Source organism: Aptenodytes forsteri, unplaced genomic scaffold (genome assembly GCF_000699145.1).
Source record: "Aptenodytes forsteri isolate BGI_AS27 unplaced genomic scaffold, ASM69914v1 Scaffold287, whole genome shotgun sequence".
NCBI classification, from domain to species: Eukaryota; Metazoa; Chordata; class Aves; order Sphenisciformes; family Spheniscidae; genus Aptenodytes; species Aptenodytes forsteri.
In genome coordinates, this window is record NW_008794854.1 from 3,549,538 (window position 1) to 3,566,546 (window position 17,009).

The 17,009-nt window shown below is 47.0% G+C and overlaps 1 protein-coding gene across 1 annotated transcript; it reads right to left on the minus strand.

The window, feature by feature from the left end:
- Window positions 1-5,296: 5,296 nt before the first annotated feature.
- Window positions 5,297-10,520, minus strand: LOC103895090. The gene is made up of 6 exons (XM_009274601.1): window positions 10,517-10,520; window positions 9,311-9,653; window positions 7,939-8,004; window positions 7,305-7,425; window positions 6,459-6,666; window positions 5,297-5,427 (listed from the first exon to the last, which is right to left on the minus strand). The coding sequence occupies exons 1-6, from the start codon at window positions 10,518-10,520 to the stop codon at window positions 5,297-5,299; spliced, it is 873 nt and encodes a 290-aa protein (XP_009272876.1).
- Window positions 10,521-17,009: the final 6,489 nt, after the last annotated feature.

The window sequence follows — 17,009 nt, forward strand, 5'->3', positions numbered from 1 at the left end:
GTGGCCCCCCCCCCCCCCCCCCGCCGATGGCGGTGCCCTCGGCGCGTTTGCTCTCCCAATCGAAAGGAACCCGCCGCGATGGGCCGCGGTCAGAGGTTGCCGTGCCGATACAGCAGCGGGAGCCTGTGGTTAGCTCATCCCCTTTGCGCTTGTCACTTATCCAGCACTAACGCTGTGAACGCGTTTTACTATCTCCCGGCCCCTCCTGCCCCTGGAATTGGCGGCAAAGGGTTTCCCTCACTCCCGCCGTCTTCTCTTTCCCTCAAGGGTTATTAATATGCACCAAATTAACGAACTGATCTTGGAAGAACAAATAAAAAAAAAAACCAAACCACCACTTGCTTAAAGCAAGAGCGCGGTAAACCCTGAGATGCAGCGAGGTTTCAGTCAGAGAAGGCTGTAAGCACAGAGTTAGTTCCAACAGCTCTCCGGGACGGATGATCGCGCTGCTCGTGAAAATCAGCAGCGTAAACCCGAACTTCCTGGTAACAGGGCACCAGCCTGGCAATAGTCGGCAATAAAATTTTGAGTACTAGATCAAGGCTCTGCCTTTTTTCTGGATCCTCAGTCCAGCTAAACAAAACCCACCCTTTTTCCTGATGTTAGGCTGAGGGAAATTAGTTTAAAAAAAAAAAAAAAATAGAAGATCTTATGGAAAGGGAAGGTCATTTCATTATACAAAATCTGTAGGCAAGTTGATTTTATGCCCAGTTTCATACTCACAAGCTGTAGATGTTCAAACGGTCTGGCCAGGATCTTCTGGGTTTCTCTTCATTGGTGAAGAGAAACTGATTTTGAGATATGTCTTTTATATCATTGGGAGCGGTCTTTTGCTTTCGCTGCTACCTTCCTGTTGGGCTGGGAGGAAAAGGGGCAGCACAACTGATACAGGGCAGTCTCGCTGCCATCTTCCCATTGTTAGACTACAGGATCTTCCACTGACAAGTTGTCTCTGTTGTAGTTTTATCAGGCTTGACAGAAACAACCCATTTCTCAATTTGATTAATTAGACACAGCATCCTTTGCAATAAATACAGGACATTCGGTGTTTGCTGTTTCTTCAGCTGCTTTCTCACACACACACATGCGCACGCATGTGTTCACATCATTCATACCAATCGTAATATTTCTCTTGCAAGGCCCTACAAGGTCTTCTGTTTTAAAACATCATTGCTCATGGGAAAGATATCAGAGTTGGCACAATTTCAAGCCCCTGCGAAAATTAATTGACAAAGATGCCCACGTAGTGGCCAAGAGCCCACATAAAACCAGAAACCCTTTCTTATTTAAGACACAGATGTGTGGGAATATTTGGAGCACTGCTATTAAACTGCCTGAAGGAATGGGGTGGTATTTGCACCTTTCCTGGGTCATCTCAGGCTCACCCATGTGTTAACCGTGTCTGTTCTGCTGCTCTCAGTACCTCAGTGCACAAACCAGTGCCTTTTGACCTGTAAAAAAAGAAAGCCCCCACTGCCCCCGCCAGATCAGGTCTAACCTGTTGCTGGAGGCTGGGGGCCAGGGCAGTGGCTCTTCCAGCTGGATACAGCTGTCCTTGGAGACATCTCCACCACTGTGCCCGATTTAGTGGAGCCCTTCCTCTGCCAAATAACAAACCAAAGCCCAAGCTCCACTACTACCTTTTTTCAACATTTTCTTCTATCTCCTCGGACCAATGAGTAGGTCTCAAGTCACCTAAACTTCCTTCTGCCAGCCTTTCCCTTTTTGTTCCAAGTAGAGAGTGGGTTCCCTCTAAAGCAGGTCAGGTCTCCAGCAACTAACTTACTACTTGTTGTTTGAGGCTGACATACCTACACCCTTCACACGTTTTTCTTTTTATTAAAAAAATGTGTTAGCAAGTCTTCTGTGCTCACCTGCCTTCACTGTAGTTGAGGGGATTTCAGAGAGAACTCCAGAGAACTGCGGACTACACAACTTAAAATAAATTTATCCAGAAATGCCCTGTACCATCAAAATGACAAAAGCAGGGAAGTCCCAGGGACATCTTCCTGCCCTTATTTCATGAAAATAAAGGGGACGTTTGGGAGACTTGAGTGATACATTATATTAGCTCGCTCTGTAACTCACGTCTACTGAGGCGGAAAGTTCTATATTTATCCAAATTTTACTGCTCCTTCAATGGGCTAGGGAAACTTAAAGAAGAAACAAGAAAATGGTGAAAGGGTCTGGAAAGTAAGAGGGCTGCTTCTTTGGAAGAGAGGGAGGAAACTAGAGCCGAGCAAGGAAAGGATAGCTCTGAAGTAGTAGATGAAGACCAGAGGTAACCTCAGGGCAGACAGAGGCAAACGGAAAGTACTCCAGGCAGACCAGCAATGGCAGAAAATTAAAAATCTTTTTATATTCATAGAAGAACAAGACACAAAAAATCCCTTTCTGCCCTATTCTGTGCTCTCATGTCAACCATTTCTTTTTACACAGACCTGGCTCAGCTCAGCAAAGTTCTTTGTACATCACCTTCTCTGGAGCTGGTGGTGGCCGAGCTGACACTGACTATCTGGCATGGCAAAGCCTGTAAAGTTAGTGAGAAAGAGCGTGAGTAGAGACCTCTTGTCCTAAAATCCAGTGACTTCTTTGTTCCTCTCCTTTTATTTCCTCACCTGCAATACACCCTGCCTGCTGGTGGAAGAGGCAATCTGAAATCCCTTCTGTCATGAATGACGTCTATTCTTTATTCTTTCCTCTGCCTTCTGGGTGGACACACTCTGCTGTTAATATATTTCTTCGTTCTTCCCTTGATTTCTGGACTAATGACCTCTTTTAAGCAGAACCATTTGAGCCAGTAACCCGTGAAACTTGTACAGGTTTAAGGAAAAGAATATGATACAGCTGATGCAAGTTGCCATTATTTAACAGGGAAAGAAAAAAAGAGTGTTAGAGGATGGCTGGAGTCAGTGACACAGATTCCAGTAAAACCAAACCCACTAAGTTTTACAGGGCGTGTTGCCTCCTGGAGGCTTACATCAGAACTGTTAGGCTCTGCTGATTCAACTCCCTTCTGGCTCTGCTCATATAAATTATCATATCCCCCTTAATCATCATATTCAAGCAATGTTTCCTCAAGTCGTGAATGCTCAGATAGGTCTACTAGGAGGTCCAGCCTGGTCCAGAGGATCTGCCATCAGCTGTCATTTTGCTAGTGACTCAACCATATGACCATGGACAAACCACATCTTTTCTCTCTCTCAAAATTACTTCTATAAAACAAGCCAATGCTACATGGTTTGCAGTTTGAGATCCTACCAATTTCTCCAGCGCAAACTGCACCATTTCCCAGCAGAGAAAGTTAACCATGTGGGTGGGGATAAAACCACAGAAAAGTTCTGGGGTCCCTTTACAGGGCAAGAAAGGGCTGGATACGTTCTACATTTTGCTTTGCTTTCCACCTCTAGAATAGCTGTGTAAAATGGAAGACACCTGAATTTAAACTTTGCAAGCTCCCATTCTCTTCCCTTCTCTCACTTCCCTGTGAAACTTGTTGGTCTTTTTGTGTTGATGACTGTTCACCTTTCTCTCACTGATCTTCATTTGTGTGCCTTTTCTTTGCATGAGGGCTGAGCATCCTGGCAGCCAGGGGCTGTGGATACCACTGTTTGTGCAGACCCTCTTAGAAGTGGGCTGCATATTACACAGACTAACAAATATACTTGCACCCCAGACAGTGCAAATCCTAGTTTCCTAGGGATGAGTAACTGGGAGAAAATCAGGTTGATAGTCAGGAAGGAAGGATATTTCATAAAAGAAAGGTGAGACAGTCATTACAATTTTTTATATTAATTTCTGCCGTCCCACAGAGCCTCCTTCAGCTCTTGGGACAGGCACACTAAAAAGAAAGCAAGCTTGAGCATGTTATCTGGGTCTTGTTAGTGAGGCTGGCTTTGGGACAGCTTGGTCTCAGCTTTTTGTTTTGTTTTGCTTCTAAAACTGGTAATGTTTTTCCTTCTGAAAGGAAACACCACAATTACTAGGACTGAAAGAAACAATTAATTCCATTTCATCAGGAAGAATCAAAGAGCACTTCTAAACTCCCACTTGAAGAGTAGTGAAAAACAGGTCATCTGCCCTGTAGAAATCCAGTACTGGGCTGTTTTAAAAAGCCCTCAAGTGAGACATTCTGGAAAAATTGAGGCTTTTTCTGCCTATTTGTTTTCTGAGTCCTTGGTGTGCATTTCATCGTATTTTCATTTTTCCTTCTCAATCACCAAAGCTAACTTTTTAGTCTTAGAAAAACTACCCTTTTGCACCGAGGATAAATCATGTACTTGCTGCCAGAAGTACAGAGGAGAGGCCATTCCTCTCCCCCTCCTTCAGCAGGCTCTGAACCACTCAGCTGGAGTACCACTGGTCACTATCTCACAGCACTGAGCCTGCACATTTCTCTTTACAATTTCCATTTCCTGGGAAAAAGTTATCTTTGAAAAGCAGTTGTTAAACTCGCTCACCTCTTCTTTTGTTGTTGTGTTTATACACATATATTGATGGCTTCCAATCACAGCCACAATTGAAAGTCACATAAATGTCCATGACTACCATGGAAAAAACCCACAGATAATTTCTCTGAAAAAAAAAATTAATGAGCATTTAATCTCAGAAAACTCTCATTCAAGGAATGCCAAGTTGAAGCCCCCCATTGTAACCTACATGCATGTGGCATGACAAGCTTCAAGGCAAGCTGAATCAGCACATGATTTTCAGAATGCAGGGAACAGTTGTCCTTCAAATGCTGAGCAACTCTTGGATAAAACATCACTCGAGATTGACTTCTAAAGGTCCCTTGGTCAAGAAGCCCGAGATTGTTTTCTAAAGGTCCATTGACCAAGAAGCCCAGCTGCAGAAAATTCAGCTCTCAGGAGGCAACCCTGGGCAGAACTTGTCAGAGGGATTTGGGCAGCCTAGATACCTTCCCAGGTACTACCAAATGCCTGCCATTCCCACTTCTCTAGCACACCTTCTTTTATCCATCACAGGCTAGCCTGGCAGCTTGGACAACAGGCTTGGGAACATTTCCATGTTTCCTTCCCGGTCCTTTGCAAGAGCTCTTTCTCCAGGAGAGCAAGGCAGGACTGAAACCAAATGCCCAGTTCCTTCTGTCAGTCCCTTTCAATACCTTCTCTTCCAGTGACCACAGTCAGCGTCCGCTGCAGGACAACCCTCAAAGTCATTTAGTTGTGTTGTTCCTGAATGTCTTTGGATACAGTGGTTGTAATTTCTTGATACCTGGGATAGGCTTGCTGGATACCAAAAGACTATTTGAAAGTCCAAAGAGAAAAAAATAGCACTAGTGAGTTGCTATTTTAATAGAAGACTCACTGGAGGCGTTTTCACGTTCATTCGTGATCTCTCCCACTAGAGGGTACTCTGCTATTACAAAAGAAAGTGCTCTGCGCTGAGGCTGCACCGTGACACAAGCTGTTAGAAGAGCCTTTGCAAATACATTGGAGGGACATTTCTAACACACCTTGTGTAGTGATACAGAGAGCTGGAGGGGAAGCTTTCCAGCTCGAGCCCTTACAAACATAACTTTTTTCAAAATACTGATCTCGGTACAGTTCCACGGGTCTCGCTGCATCTGCAGCACAGATACTCCTGCCTGATTACTCGTGAAATGTCAAAGGGTGTCCCAGGACACCTCACCTACTCACCAACTTGTCTGGCTTGACCCTTGCTGGCGCTCACATGCTCACCCACGCTCACTCCAGGTGCTGCACCAGGGACACACAGGCTCTGACCCTGGTCCATCCTGGTAACTGGCACTTAGTTTCTCTCACTCAGGTGTCTCCAGTCGCTGGTACCCAGGCACACATGCCCGCTGGCCCATGGTCCCGGCCCAGCTGCTGGCACCAGGCCCCCATACACACGTGCACATTGGCTAGGGAGTCCCTCACCCAGGAAGAGAGTTCAAAATGGAGTTTAATGAGAAGACAGGACAGACCATGGTGACCAGGCACTGGGCATGGCCAGACAAGTGTACTGACCAGCCTCCTGTGTACATGCAACCAGTCCCTTTTATCCCTTTATCCCTCTATTTTCCCAGGCTTTTTCATTCCTAATTCCCCTTGATTCCTCCCTTTCTCACCTTTGATGCCTCCCCTAAGCATCCTATAATAAGTCCTGTGCAGTCCCAAAACGATCTTCCCCTGCATCCCATCATGCGTCCATACCCCTTTAGGCAGTGACCCCCCTCAGTTCAAAAGGTGCTCCACTGATGACTCATGTGGATAGGTTTCACACCCGAACCCTGGGGCTGAGGATCTCCTGGGACATCCCTGGGAGGGGCCTGGGCAAGGTGCCCCTTCTTCTGAGTCCTTAGTTTGGACTCCCCACCTGCCCTTGGGCCCTTGTGCTCCTCTGGGCTTGTGGAGGCAGCCTTTAGTGGGCTGATGTCTCTCCTTTCTGTGCTGGGGAGCAGCCGGGGTGGGGTGTTATTTGGACTCCCCCACCTGCTGTTGCCCCTCTGTCCTCCTTCATGGGTGTGCAGCCGAGCTCCTTGACGCATAACCCAGGAGGTCCCCTCTCAAACACGCTGTGGACATTGCTGTTCAGGTTCTCCGCTTCCTCTGAAAACAAGCGCCTGCAATTTTTTTTCTCTCTCAGGTTTCTCTTCAGACCTGGTAGCCTTTTGTGAAGTGAGGAGCCTGGTGACTGCTCCTGCAAGAGACCCAGCACAGTGGTGTAGTAACCACGACAAAGTTCTATGTTATCTGGCAAAGAAAATTGACAAGAAGACAAGAGGGCTCTCATTCACAGCACAGGACTAGCAAGAGCTTGCAAGGAAAACAGGGAACCTGTGGGAGGTCAGAGAAAAGTGGCTAGGGGGGGTGACTCCCAGCTGTGGTCACTTACTGGTTTTGTCTGTGGATGCCACCAGCCCTCTAGGGCACCTTCATGCCTGCGTGATCAACAGGGCAGGGCAGACTTTTCTGGGAAAACTTCTGTGTGAGGCTGCTGGTTACAGCACCTGAGCTGTGCTGCGCTCCCTTGCCTTTGTCCAGAAGGGACATCCCATCTGCCCTCCTGAGCATTTCCAGTACCTCTTCCATGCCTTTCCACCTAACTGTTGACTAACTTTTCTCCTTCACGCTCCAGGCCTTCCCGAGCATTGCTAGAGGTTAGATGGGGCACGTATGGTGTCATCTACCTGGTGTGGCTGTCCCATGCAGCAAAGACATGGCAGCAAGAGCAGACCCCAGCTCTTGATGGAAGGGTTTTGTCACATTCCTGGTAAGTGTTGCCAAGGCTTTCGAAGGTTGTGAATAATTACTGGAAGCCCTGGACACTTGCATTACCTCATTTTGATAAACAATGTGCTGGTCCTTCGGCTTGTGCAGGCTCACGGCTTTCTCGCTTAGGTCTCGGTGTAAGCCTTTCTCCTTTGCAGGTATTCTGGGTGCACTATGTCTCTTCACTCTGAAAAAAAACACAAACTAGTCAAATAACGCTTAGAAACCTCCTGGAATTTAGAGTGAATCTTGCTGTTTTAAAGATGCTGTTACCATCTGGGTGAGTTTCCAGGGCAGGTATACAAAAACACCAACAGGAAACAGAAAGGCAAATTGCAAGGTGAACACAGGCAAGCCATGTCATTTGCAAGAAAATGGAAATTATTCTTACTTTTTCCTTTTTCTGTTGATTAGTCTCATGACACAGCGTATCAAGATTGTTAAGAACACCACAGCTATTAAGACTGCCATGATGATTATGCTCTTCTGAACACCTACAAAAAGAAACCAGTAAGTTCACACAGAACATAGAGGGATGTCAACATGTTTCTCCTCTTCTTCCAGAGGTTGGGACTAAAGTGAAACATTCATCAGTTTGTGCTCATTTATTCTTTGAAGAAGAGAAAGAAACAGTGTAACAACGTAACACTGTGGTAGGTGAGGAACTTTATTTTTTAAATAAATACCGATAACGTCTCACATTTCCTTGGTATTGGGGGAACCAAACCCCAGCATTTTTACTCCTGATCTATTTGTGCTTCTGTTTCTTGGAAAGTCTCCCATCCTTCCTGAGACATACCCTCCTGCAAGATCCTCCATGTGAAATGTTGTTCCCCAGCATTCGACAGACAGGGGCCTGCTCTGCTGGTACCCTCCAGCTGTGGATACTGCTGGAGAGCTGATCGCATCTGCTCTAAATTAGTGATTATGTAGAAATATAAACAGAGATATATATACATATGTACACACAAACCTACATATTTATTAGAGAGAGAGAGAGATACACACCCCCACCACACAGACACAAAGGTACCACAGGGAGGAGTCTTCTGGGTGGTTTCAAATCATGAAATCTTCGTTTAACATGAGGTCTGAACTCCCAGAAAATGTCTAACGAGACCTATGTAAGCACAAGCTGCACTCCCACAATTGCACATCCTTTCCTAAGTGCTCCCCACCACATGCTGCACGTCTCCATACAAACGCAGCCTACCTTCCCTTTCTTTTTCCAGGTAAACTGCCTTCATTTTCCTTCCCTGTGGGTGGTCAAGGAGGCAGGCCAAGGCATGGAGGCGGTTGGCAGAGAAGGTAAGTCTGTTTACCACCGTTACTGTTCCATTTGCGTTTTGGATCTGGTGTATTTCAGGGGACTCATCCAGGTCCCTGTCATCCAGCCAGGTGATTTTGGGGGCAGGCTTTCCTGTTGCTGAACAAACTGCGGTGAGGAGACCCTCGGTGGGCAGGTGGGAATCATATTCCACTGTTAGCTCAGAAATTGCTGAGAGCAAAAAGAGAAGGTACTTTTTACACTCTGGGGCGAGTTTATAGTGTGGGTGGTCAGGAGGCAGGCCAAGGCATGGAGGCGGTTGGCAGAGAAGGTAAGTCTGTTTACCACCGTTACTGTTCCATTTGCGTTTTGGATCTGGTGTATTTCAGGGGACTCATCCAGGTCCCTGTCATCCAGCCAGGTGATTTTGGGGGCAGGCTTTCCTGTTGCTGAACAAACTGCGGTGAGGAGACCCTCGGTGGGCAGGTGGGAATCATATTCCACTGTTAGCTCAGAAATTGCTGAGAGCAAAAAGAGAAGGTACTTTTTACACTCTGGGGCGAGTTTATAGTCAAAGCTGGACAGGTCACCTCTCTGTACGTGGGTTCTTATCCGAAAGCACCTCCTGGCTTATTTACCTCCACCTCCTCTGAGGAGAGGTGTGGCAATTCTGGAGACTATCCACCAAGGAAATGCTGCTGCATGGAAAGTCACCATGCGGTGGAGAGGATGATGCCTTACCCACCTCCTGACTGCATCAGACCTGTGCTGAGTGCCAGAAAGTGAGAAGGTATTAGTGGAAAACTTACTTTGGATGTTGAGGCATATATCTTTGCTGAAAGAGCCATGAGGGAACACGTTGAAAATGCATCTGTAATAGGACTCATCCTCGAACGTGAGATTTTGGAGTGTGATAGCTGAGGCCTTCAGGGTTGCTCTAGTGAAACGCACCTTCTTCTGAAATGACCCTATCAGCCTCAGCCCATGGTTTGGGCTGTAGGTGGCTATGTTCTGGAAGGAAGACCCATTTTTCTTCTGCCAGGTGACTTGCAAAACATCCATCGAGAGCGAGAGGTTGCAATAGAAGTTTGCCTCTCCGCCAAGGGCTGCTGCAATAACGCTATCAGATTTCACAGCTTCCTTCAAACCTAGGAACAAAGCAAACCCCAAAATCAGAGCAAAAGGAAAAGAATTCACTCAGGGAAGGCTATAGTGCCTTGAAGTATCCAGTCACAGTGTTCCCATCTTGCAGAGCACTGGAACAAGGAACTCCACCACGAGGCCGTGTGGTACACTGGGAGACCTCAGACACCTTGGTCTCACGCGTGGCCATGAGAGCCACAGCCATTAGCCTATGCTGTACATTTCCCGTGGTGAGGAGGAAGGTGGCATGGGAACAGAGGGCAGGCAGGCTCCTTAGCAAGCACAGCAAACTCAAGCCACAGGCTCATCTGCCTGCTTCTTCCCAGCGTGTTACTCTTAGCTCGCTTTTGTCCCCGGGAGTTCAGAGGTGTCCTCTACAGACCTGACACACAGCAACCACCCAGCGAAAGCAGCTCTCGCTCCTGAGAATATCCCTGCTCCCCTCTCGCCGGCACCTGCAAGGGTGCAGGGGGAGGCAGAGCAGCCCAGGAGGGCTGGGAGGCAGTGCAAATGACTGCAGAGGGATATCCCCCTGCCCCAGCCTCCCCCAACAGAAGCGTGTGCCGCCCAGACATGCGCATTGGAAATGCAAACCTGCTCCATCCCTTGTGCTGAGGAGCTTAGCAACACTTACAAAGAAAGGGAATACACAGGCTGAAGATACAACTTGAGTGCAAAGACAAACTGCCCTGTGCCCTCTCTGACCTGCATTTCCCGATTTTGCTGCTGGCCAACCCCCAGATTACTAGCTACTGTTCCAGTTACCAATTAGTATCAGTCAGGATGGCATCTGGGTCTCTTTGTTTGCCAAGAAAGGCTGGTGCTGCTCCGGAATCAACCTTGTGCGAGGAAAGGACGCTCCACTCACCCATCGCCGGCTCCTCCAGCTGGCAGCCCCTGCAGAACAGGAGCAGGCAGATTTCAGCCCAGCAAAGCAGGGGGAAAAGCATCTTGGGACAGAGCAATTGCCTAGAAAAGCTTGCCCCCTTTCCCTGCATCCCTCAGAGAGCGTCTGGCATGCCGAGGGGGACGGTTGAAAATTTTGTGCCTTTTTTCAAAGCGCTTCTCAGAGGCCAATCAGCAGAGCCATGGTGGCAAGGTTGGCAGGGAGCGGCCAGCCAGGTGGGAACTGTCCCCTCATTTCCTCCCAGGAGCCTGGTCAATCATTAATCCCGGCAAACCGGCTGCAGGTTAGCAGCATGACTTTGTGCCTCACTGACTGCACTGGATGCCAGAGCTGGAAATAAACAGCACTACCCTTTTTCTTTTTCCCAGCAGCAAAGCTTGGTGTTACCCCTTGTTAGCCCCATGCTGCTGAGCTCCGCTGCGGGTGCCATCAGAAGGACTTGCGCCTCGCAAAGTGTAAATGTGGAATCTTCCTGGTAAGCGCAGGTGGTGGCTGGTGGAGAGGGAAGAAATGAGGGGTCACAGGCCCTGGCAGCCCCCGCTCCCTTTCTCTTCGGCAGGGAAGGGAGGGTAGGCAGGGAGGCACTGCCTGTGGATCACCGCCTCTGCGGCTTGCTGAGCACCGATCCCGGGCTCCTCGGGGAGGTCACTTTCCTCCCCCGGGCCTGGCACAGAGGACTCACAAGCAAGAACAGGAGATGATTCTCCACCAAGAGAGCAGTGTGGAGACACCTGCAGATGCCACTGCTTCGCCCCAACCCACAAGCACACCAAAATGACAAATTGGATTATGAAAGGAGTCTCTACAGAAGGCAAGTTTGGCTGAAGTCTCCCACCCCAAATGTGTTTGCATCTCATGTGATTCCACAAAGGGAAAGCCAGGGATGCGACAGTGCTCCTGGGCTCAGGGGCGAGGTCTTGTGCCCAAGGGTTTCACTGTAGAACAACACAGCACAGCTCCTGGCCACATGGTAATCCAGCGGTGAGATTAAGCACCATGTGAAGTTTCTAGCTGTATTTACAGAAGGATACCCACCATAGTCTATACAATTTTTCTGGGTTTTTCTGTAAGAAAGGGAGAAGGCTCTCTTACAGGAAAATATGAGAAGCAAATACCATACACATTCTGTTTGTGTTCATCTCTGCTATTTAGGAATTTGACTCTTCCCTCCATCAGGAGGGGCAGCATAATGTTTTAGATTTCTTGCAGTTTTCCACAGATTTACATTCCCCCCCCCTCCCCCCAACCTTGTAGATTAATTAATAAAAAGGTGAGGTGGACTCCAGAACATCCCTGCTGGCACCTCCATTAGGGGAAGGGGCTCCATCCAGCCTCTCATTGGGCCTCACAGCACCAGCTTGCATTGCAGGCAAAGAGCAGGGAAGTGAAACCAGCACACACCACCACATCAGAGCCTTTCCACAGGGTCCCTCGGGGATTTTCAGCTTCTCTCCCCTTCCCTGGCTCTATCATCTCCTTTTTCTGATGCCGGCTCCCATCTCAGTCTCCTCTTTCCCAGACTTCTGCTCTGGGCAGAAGGGGCTGCCTTACCCCAGGGGAGCAGCCAGGCAGGAGCATTTGGGATCCACTTCTCTGTGACTTGGAGCGAGCCCCCAGGGGCTTGCCAAGTGATGGTCCACAGCAAACTCTATGGCATGTAGTAGAGAAAGCCATGGCAACTCACTTATGTCCCCTTTCCTAGGGTCAGAATTGCCAACCAAATTCAGGTGCTTTATTGACAAACCAAAAAACCTTAACAAAAACAAGCATCAGAGATTCTTACAGAAGCAACTTGAGACAAGAAAGGGAGGGCAAGGACAAGAGAGGATGCAGATAATGCTGTGGAGATCACACGGGGACTTTCCTGGGTTAGGAGGACCAAAGAGCAAGTGGAGATGAATACACTCAATGCACATGGGCAACCTCATGGGCAATGCGAGCTCAATGCCCCAAGCAAACACCCAGCCCTAGCTAACGTGAAGCAACCAAGACAAATATCACTGCAATGTGGATCTTGCACCCAAGATACAGTAGACAGAGCAGATCTGCTCCTCTCTCATTGGTCCCAAGAGCCCAGCTGGAGATGGGAAAGCAGACCCAGGTGCAGGCACCAGCAGAGGGTCACATGCATAAAGAGTTTTGTGGAGGTGTATCTTCAGTTTCTTTCCTATGTGAGAAGGGACGTTGGTGCAATCATCTTAAATTCATTAAAATTATTAAAACATTTCTCCCCTTTTAGAAACTCTTCATTATCCAGGCAGCAAAATGGGCTCGAGTATTTTTATTACAGCAACAGCCTTTACCCTTTGAATCTCTGTTTTTTTTACCCGGGCAAGGATCCTGCCATCCAACTGCATGCTGTGGGGCAAAACATGCCCCCACCTGCTCACATACAAAATAACAACATACAAAAATGGCACTTGCACCTCTAAAAGGTCCTGGTAACAGGTCAGATTATCAAAAAGGAATCTGTTCAACCTCTCATCGTTTCCCACATCCCTCCTCCCCAACTTTTACTTTATGTAGTTCCTGAACTTTGTACACAAAAAGAAACTGGCTGGTTTTCTTTTTTCAGGCATTTATCAAAGGCTCTAGAAGATATGGTTGGTTTTTTAAAAAAAAAACTATCCTGGAGGACTGCTTGTCCAAGCCAGACCTCAATGCTTTCAATTTTTCAAATAAAGCAGCATGTTTGGACTGTAAGTGCTGGAGAGTCTGACCTTAATTAATTAATTCTTATTTTCTGAAGAAAAAAAAAAATTAAGTCTGCAGAACTGCACTAGGATTAAATTGAAAAGACGACTTTCTGGGGGCCACTCTTTTTCAGGCTTTAGTTTTGCTATTTACACTGATGCCAAAGAGGAGAATTACTAGTAAAGAGAAAGACAGTTCATCAGCAGTTTTATAGCACTGTATTTTCTCCTGCTTTCTGTTGATTTATATTTCTTGTTCTCAGTTCTGCTGGAGGCCAAGGGGCACCCTGTTCCTGGGCACAGCCTGTAGACAAAAGGGTGAGTATGAAAGGAAATGTTGGCTCACTCCTGGCTGCAAGCCCAGACACGTTGGCTGCTGAGCCAAAAGGGGCAGACATCAGCCTGGCAAATGCCGTGCAGACACTCTGAGAGCAGGTAGTCACTGAAGGGGTTTACCCCCCTTGTTTCCTGTTGGTTGCATGTTTACTTCAGTTAGGAAGTTATGGGGATTTTATGCTTTTGATCAGAAACCAACTGGGGAATGTAGAGTGCGATACCCAGTACCACCTCCCTCCCACAGCATCAGCTCCCACTGTGCCCAGCCCTCTCCTTCCCTGGCTGCATTACCCGTAGCCAGTCTCAGGTCATATACCAGCCGGCACCAACCGAGGGGCAAAAAGAGACCGTCCATCACTAATTAACTCCGCAAAACAGGACACTTGTTCACGCACTTAAGTGGTAAGCTTTCCAAGCACTCCTCAAATTCCTCCTCCCAAGCTCTTTGCACATCTTCTCTGTGGCTTGGTTGTCAAACTGGCCAAACTTCTCAAGCCAATCAGTCTGCTAATGCCCTGCAGAAGTGAGAGGCCAGAGAGCAGTATGGATCCAAGATAACATTCTTGTTGCAAAGCTAATCTTGTGAGAAGCGTTTCTCCTGGAAGCAGCAAAGTCCTAAGGACTTGTTTTCTAACAAATTACCAACCTGAAAGATTTCCTGGGGAAATCATTCCCCCATTTGGCTCCACTTAGAGCCCCTTCCCCTGCCCTTGGGCTCTGCGTGTGCCCTTTTGCCCTGGTCCCCTCTCCTTCCCTCTTTCCTCCCTAACTCCCACTTCCCAGCTCAGCCCTGTGAAAACCATGGATGGAGAAGGGCAAGGGGTGCCCAGCAGGGGAGGGGTGATCCAGGCAAGAGGACAGCATCTTCAAAGGTGTGATGAGATGGAATAACATCAGGGAGAGGAAACAACCTTGAACAGGCCAGGAGAGGCAAACTACGTGGCTGGGTCAAGTAACAGCAAAGCAAAGGACAAGCTTTCTGTTGTTTGCAGCAGAGGTGTTGCACTGGTTGATAGTACAACATCAGGTCTGGATCCCATGGACCAGAAAAAGAGCAAAGGAAGAAGAAATGTGCTAAGGGAATAAAGGAAACTGTAGAGAATCAAGTAGGGGGTCCCCAGACTGTCTTGATCACCTTTCAGGAAAAACATCTGTCCCACTAACGATGATGGTGCTGTTTCCTGGTGGCTTCTGGCTTCAGTTTTTCCAAGTTGGCCTCCAAATCCATGTCTGCTAGTTCCACAGCAAAATGATACAGAGTCACAAACCTGAGACTAGAAGAGTTAAAACTGCACAATGACCACATGTTCCTTCTGCTGGGCCAGAGCCCACTGGAGAACCTGGTGCATCACGCGCCCCTTCGGGCTGGGATGTTATTACCCATGACTCAGGATTCAGCCCCCCTTCTTTTGCATCCAAGTCAGAAGGTTTCCACCCCAGAGGAGCCTGCAGGGCTTTCTCTTGGTGATACAGCGAGGTCTTGGTTTCCCCGTGCAGCCTGAGCTAGACTCTGAGCAATGCTTTCCGATTGTCTTGACATGGTCAGAAATCTTTACAATAAAGATTTTCAGAAAGAAATGTTGATGTTATATACATAGATAAATACTGAAGCCTTGAGTAGGGAACTGACACCTTGCTTCCATTAATAAATCCTTTCTAGAAAGGAGACAGCCTACATTTAATACCCTTAAAATTAAACTGTTCTGAAGTAGATAGGCAAAGATCTTCAGAAAACTATACTAGGACATTCCCCCTTTTGTCCTCTTTGTGTATAGGTTCTGATATTTAGAGAAAAATTTGTAGCAAAGATATTTCTTTTTATTCAGCTGATGGGCAGCTAAAACCCCACCACGATCTCACTTATGAAAATAGCTACATTCCTGTAGACAAGGAAGGCTGAAGGCAAATTGGTTTCTTTAAGCCTAAAATGTAACCCTGGGCGTTTATGATGAGATGGTGGACATGCTGTGATTTATTTGAAGGATAATATCAAATGAAATATTCTGATTGGAAAAAAATCTCTAATTTTTACTCTAAAAGTGTAGGGGTTTTTTCTGCAAGCTTTTCATTGCATCTTAGTCTCTCATGTACAATTTCAAGTGCTCTTTTACTAGACAAGCTGCCTTTTCTTCCCTTTTCCTTAGGGTGGTTAAGGACTGCAGCTTCTGACAAGTTAGGGAAGTCAAAACTCTGTTTGTATTGTGTATGGGTCTTAGACTAAGGATTCCCTCAGGCTTCCCAGAAATTTCAGGTGGCTTTTTTTCAAAGCTGAGTAGACTACAACAGAATCCATCCACAAACAGCTTGGACAAGAGTTCAGAACTCCTTTCACACACAGCTTTTTATGAGCAAAGATGAAAGCAGCAGAGATATAAGAAGGCCCTTTGTATGGCTTCCAAAATAGGAGTAATTTCTGGTATACCAAGAGTGAAAACAAAAATATGCTTGATTTTTATCTGCCTGGTTCGATAGTCTCATTTATGAAAGAGAAAAATGCACTCAATTAGTGCAATTCTCTTATTTCAGCTGATTTGCAGGGGCTCAGTGCTGAAAACTGAATGAAAAACAATAGGTTACATTTTCTTCCATGTCTGAGTTCAGAAGAAAATTTACTGGTGTGGTATTTAGTAGATGAATCATTCCCCCAGGGTCACACAGCAGAGAAATGATGAATGATGCTTTCAATCTTCTATCACCAAAACAAGGTTCCTTTTCACTGCGTGGATTTAGTCCCATGCCTCTGGCCAGCAGTGGTTTCAGAAAAAGAATATTTTTCCTATTTCAGCCAGTGACTTGTAAAACGTCTAAGGGCAGCATTTCAGCTACATTTCAAAGTCACATCTTCAGCCAGAGCTGCTGGGGTGATTCCTTTACACCTTACTGCTCTCTTAAAACTGTGAACCCAGTACCCAGGCAGAGAAAAATACCGACGCAGTACATCTCTGAAACAGCCTGGCATGCCAAAACAGGAACCTGGACATTTTATACAGCCTGAGGACCCTTTATTATATACCAATATATATAAATACAAAATACACAGTTTAAAAGGACGCTGTCTTAAGGTCCTACGTGAGTTAAAACCTTAACCCAAGCTGGCTAATGTCAAGATCAAAGGATCCCAGAGTCTTGAGGTGCAGGTTAAATAATCCCATCTGCTTTGCAGAGAGAAAACACATTACCCAGAGCCAGTTTTACCCAGGTAAGAGGCAAGCAGGAGGGTGGCATTCCCGCTTGCCCTCTTTCCATCTGTTAGGAAAAATGATGCCCTGCATCCACACCACTGTTGCCCTGGGCTGGACAAGTTGCAGTGACAGGAGGTGGCTGAAGGCAGGGTTGGGTCAGACCAACAACTGCCCAGCCACGAGAAGGTAAAAACCTAGGCTTTTTGCAGTTTGGGGTTGTTTGGGTTTTTTTTTTTTTGGTGG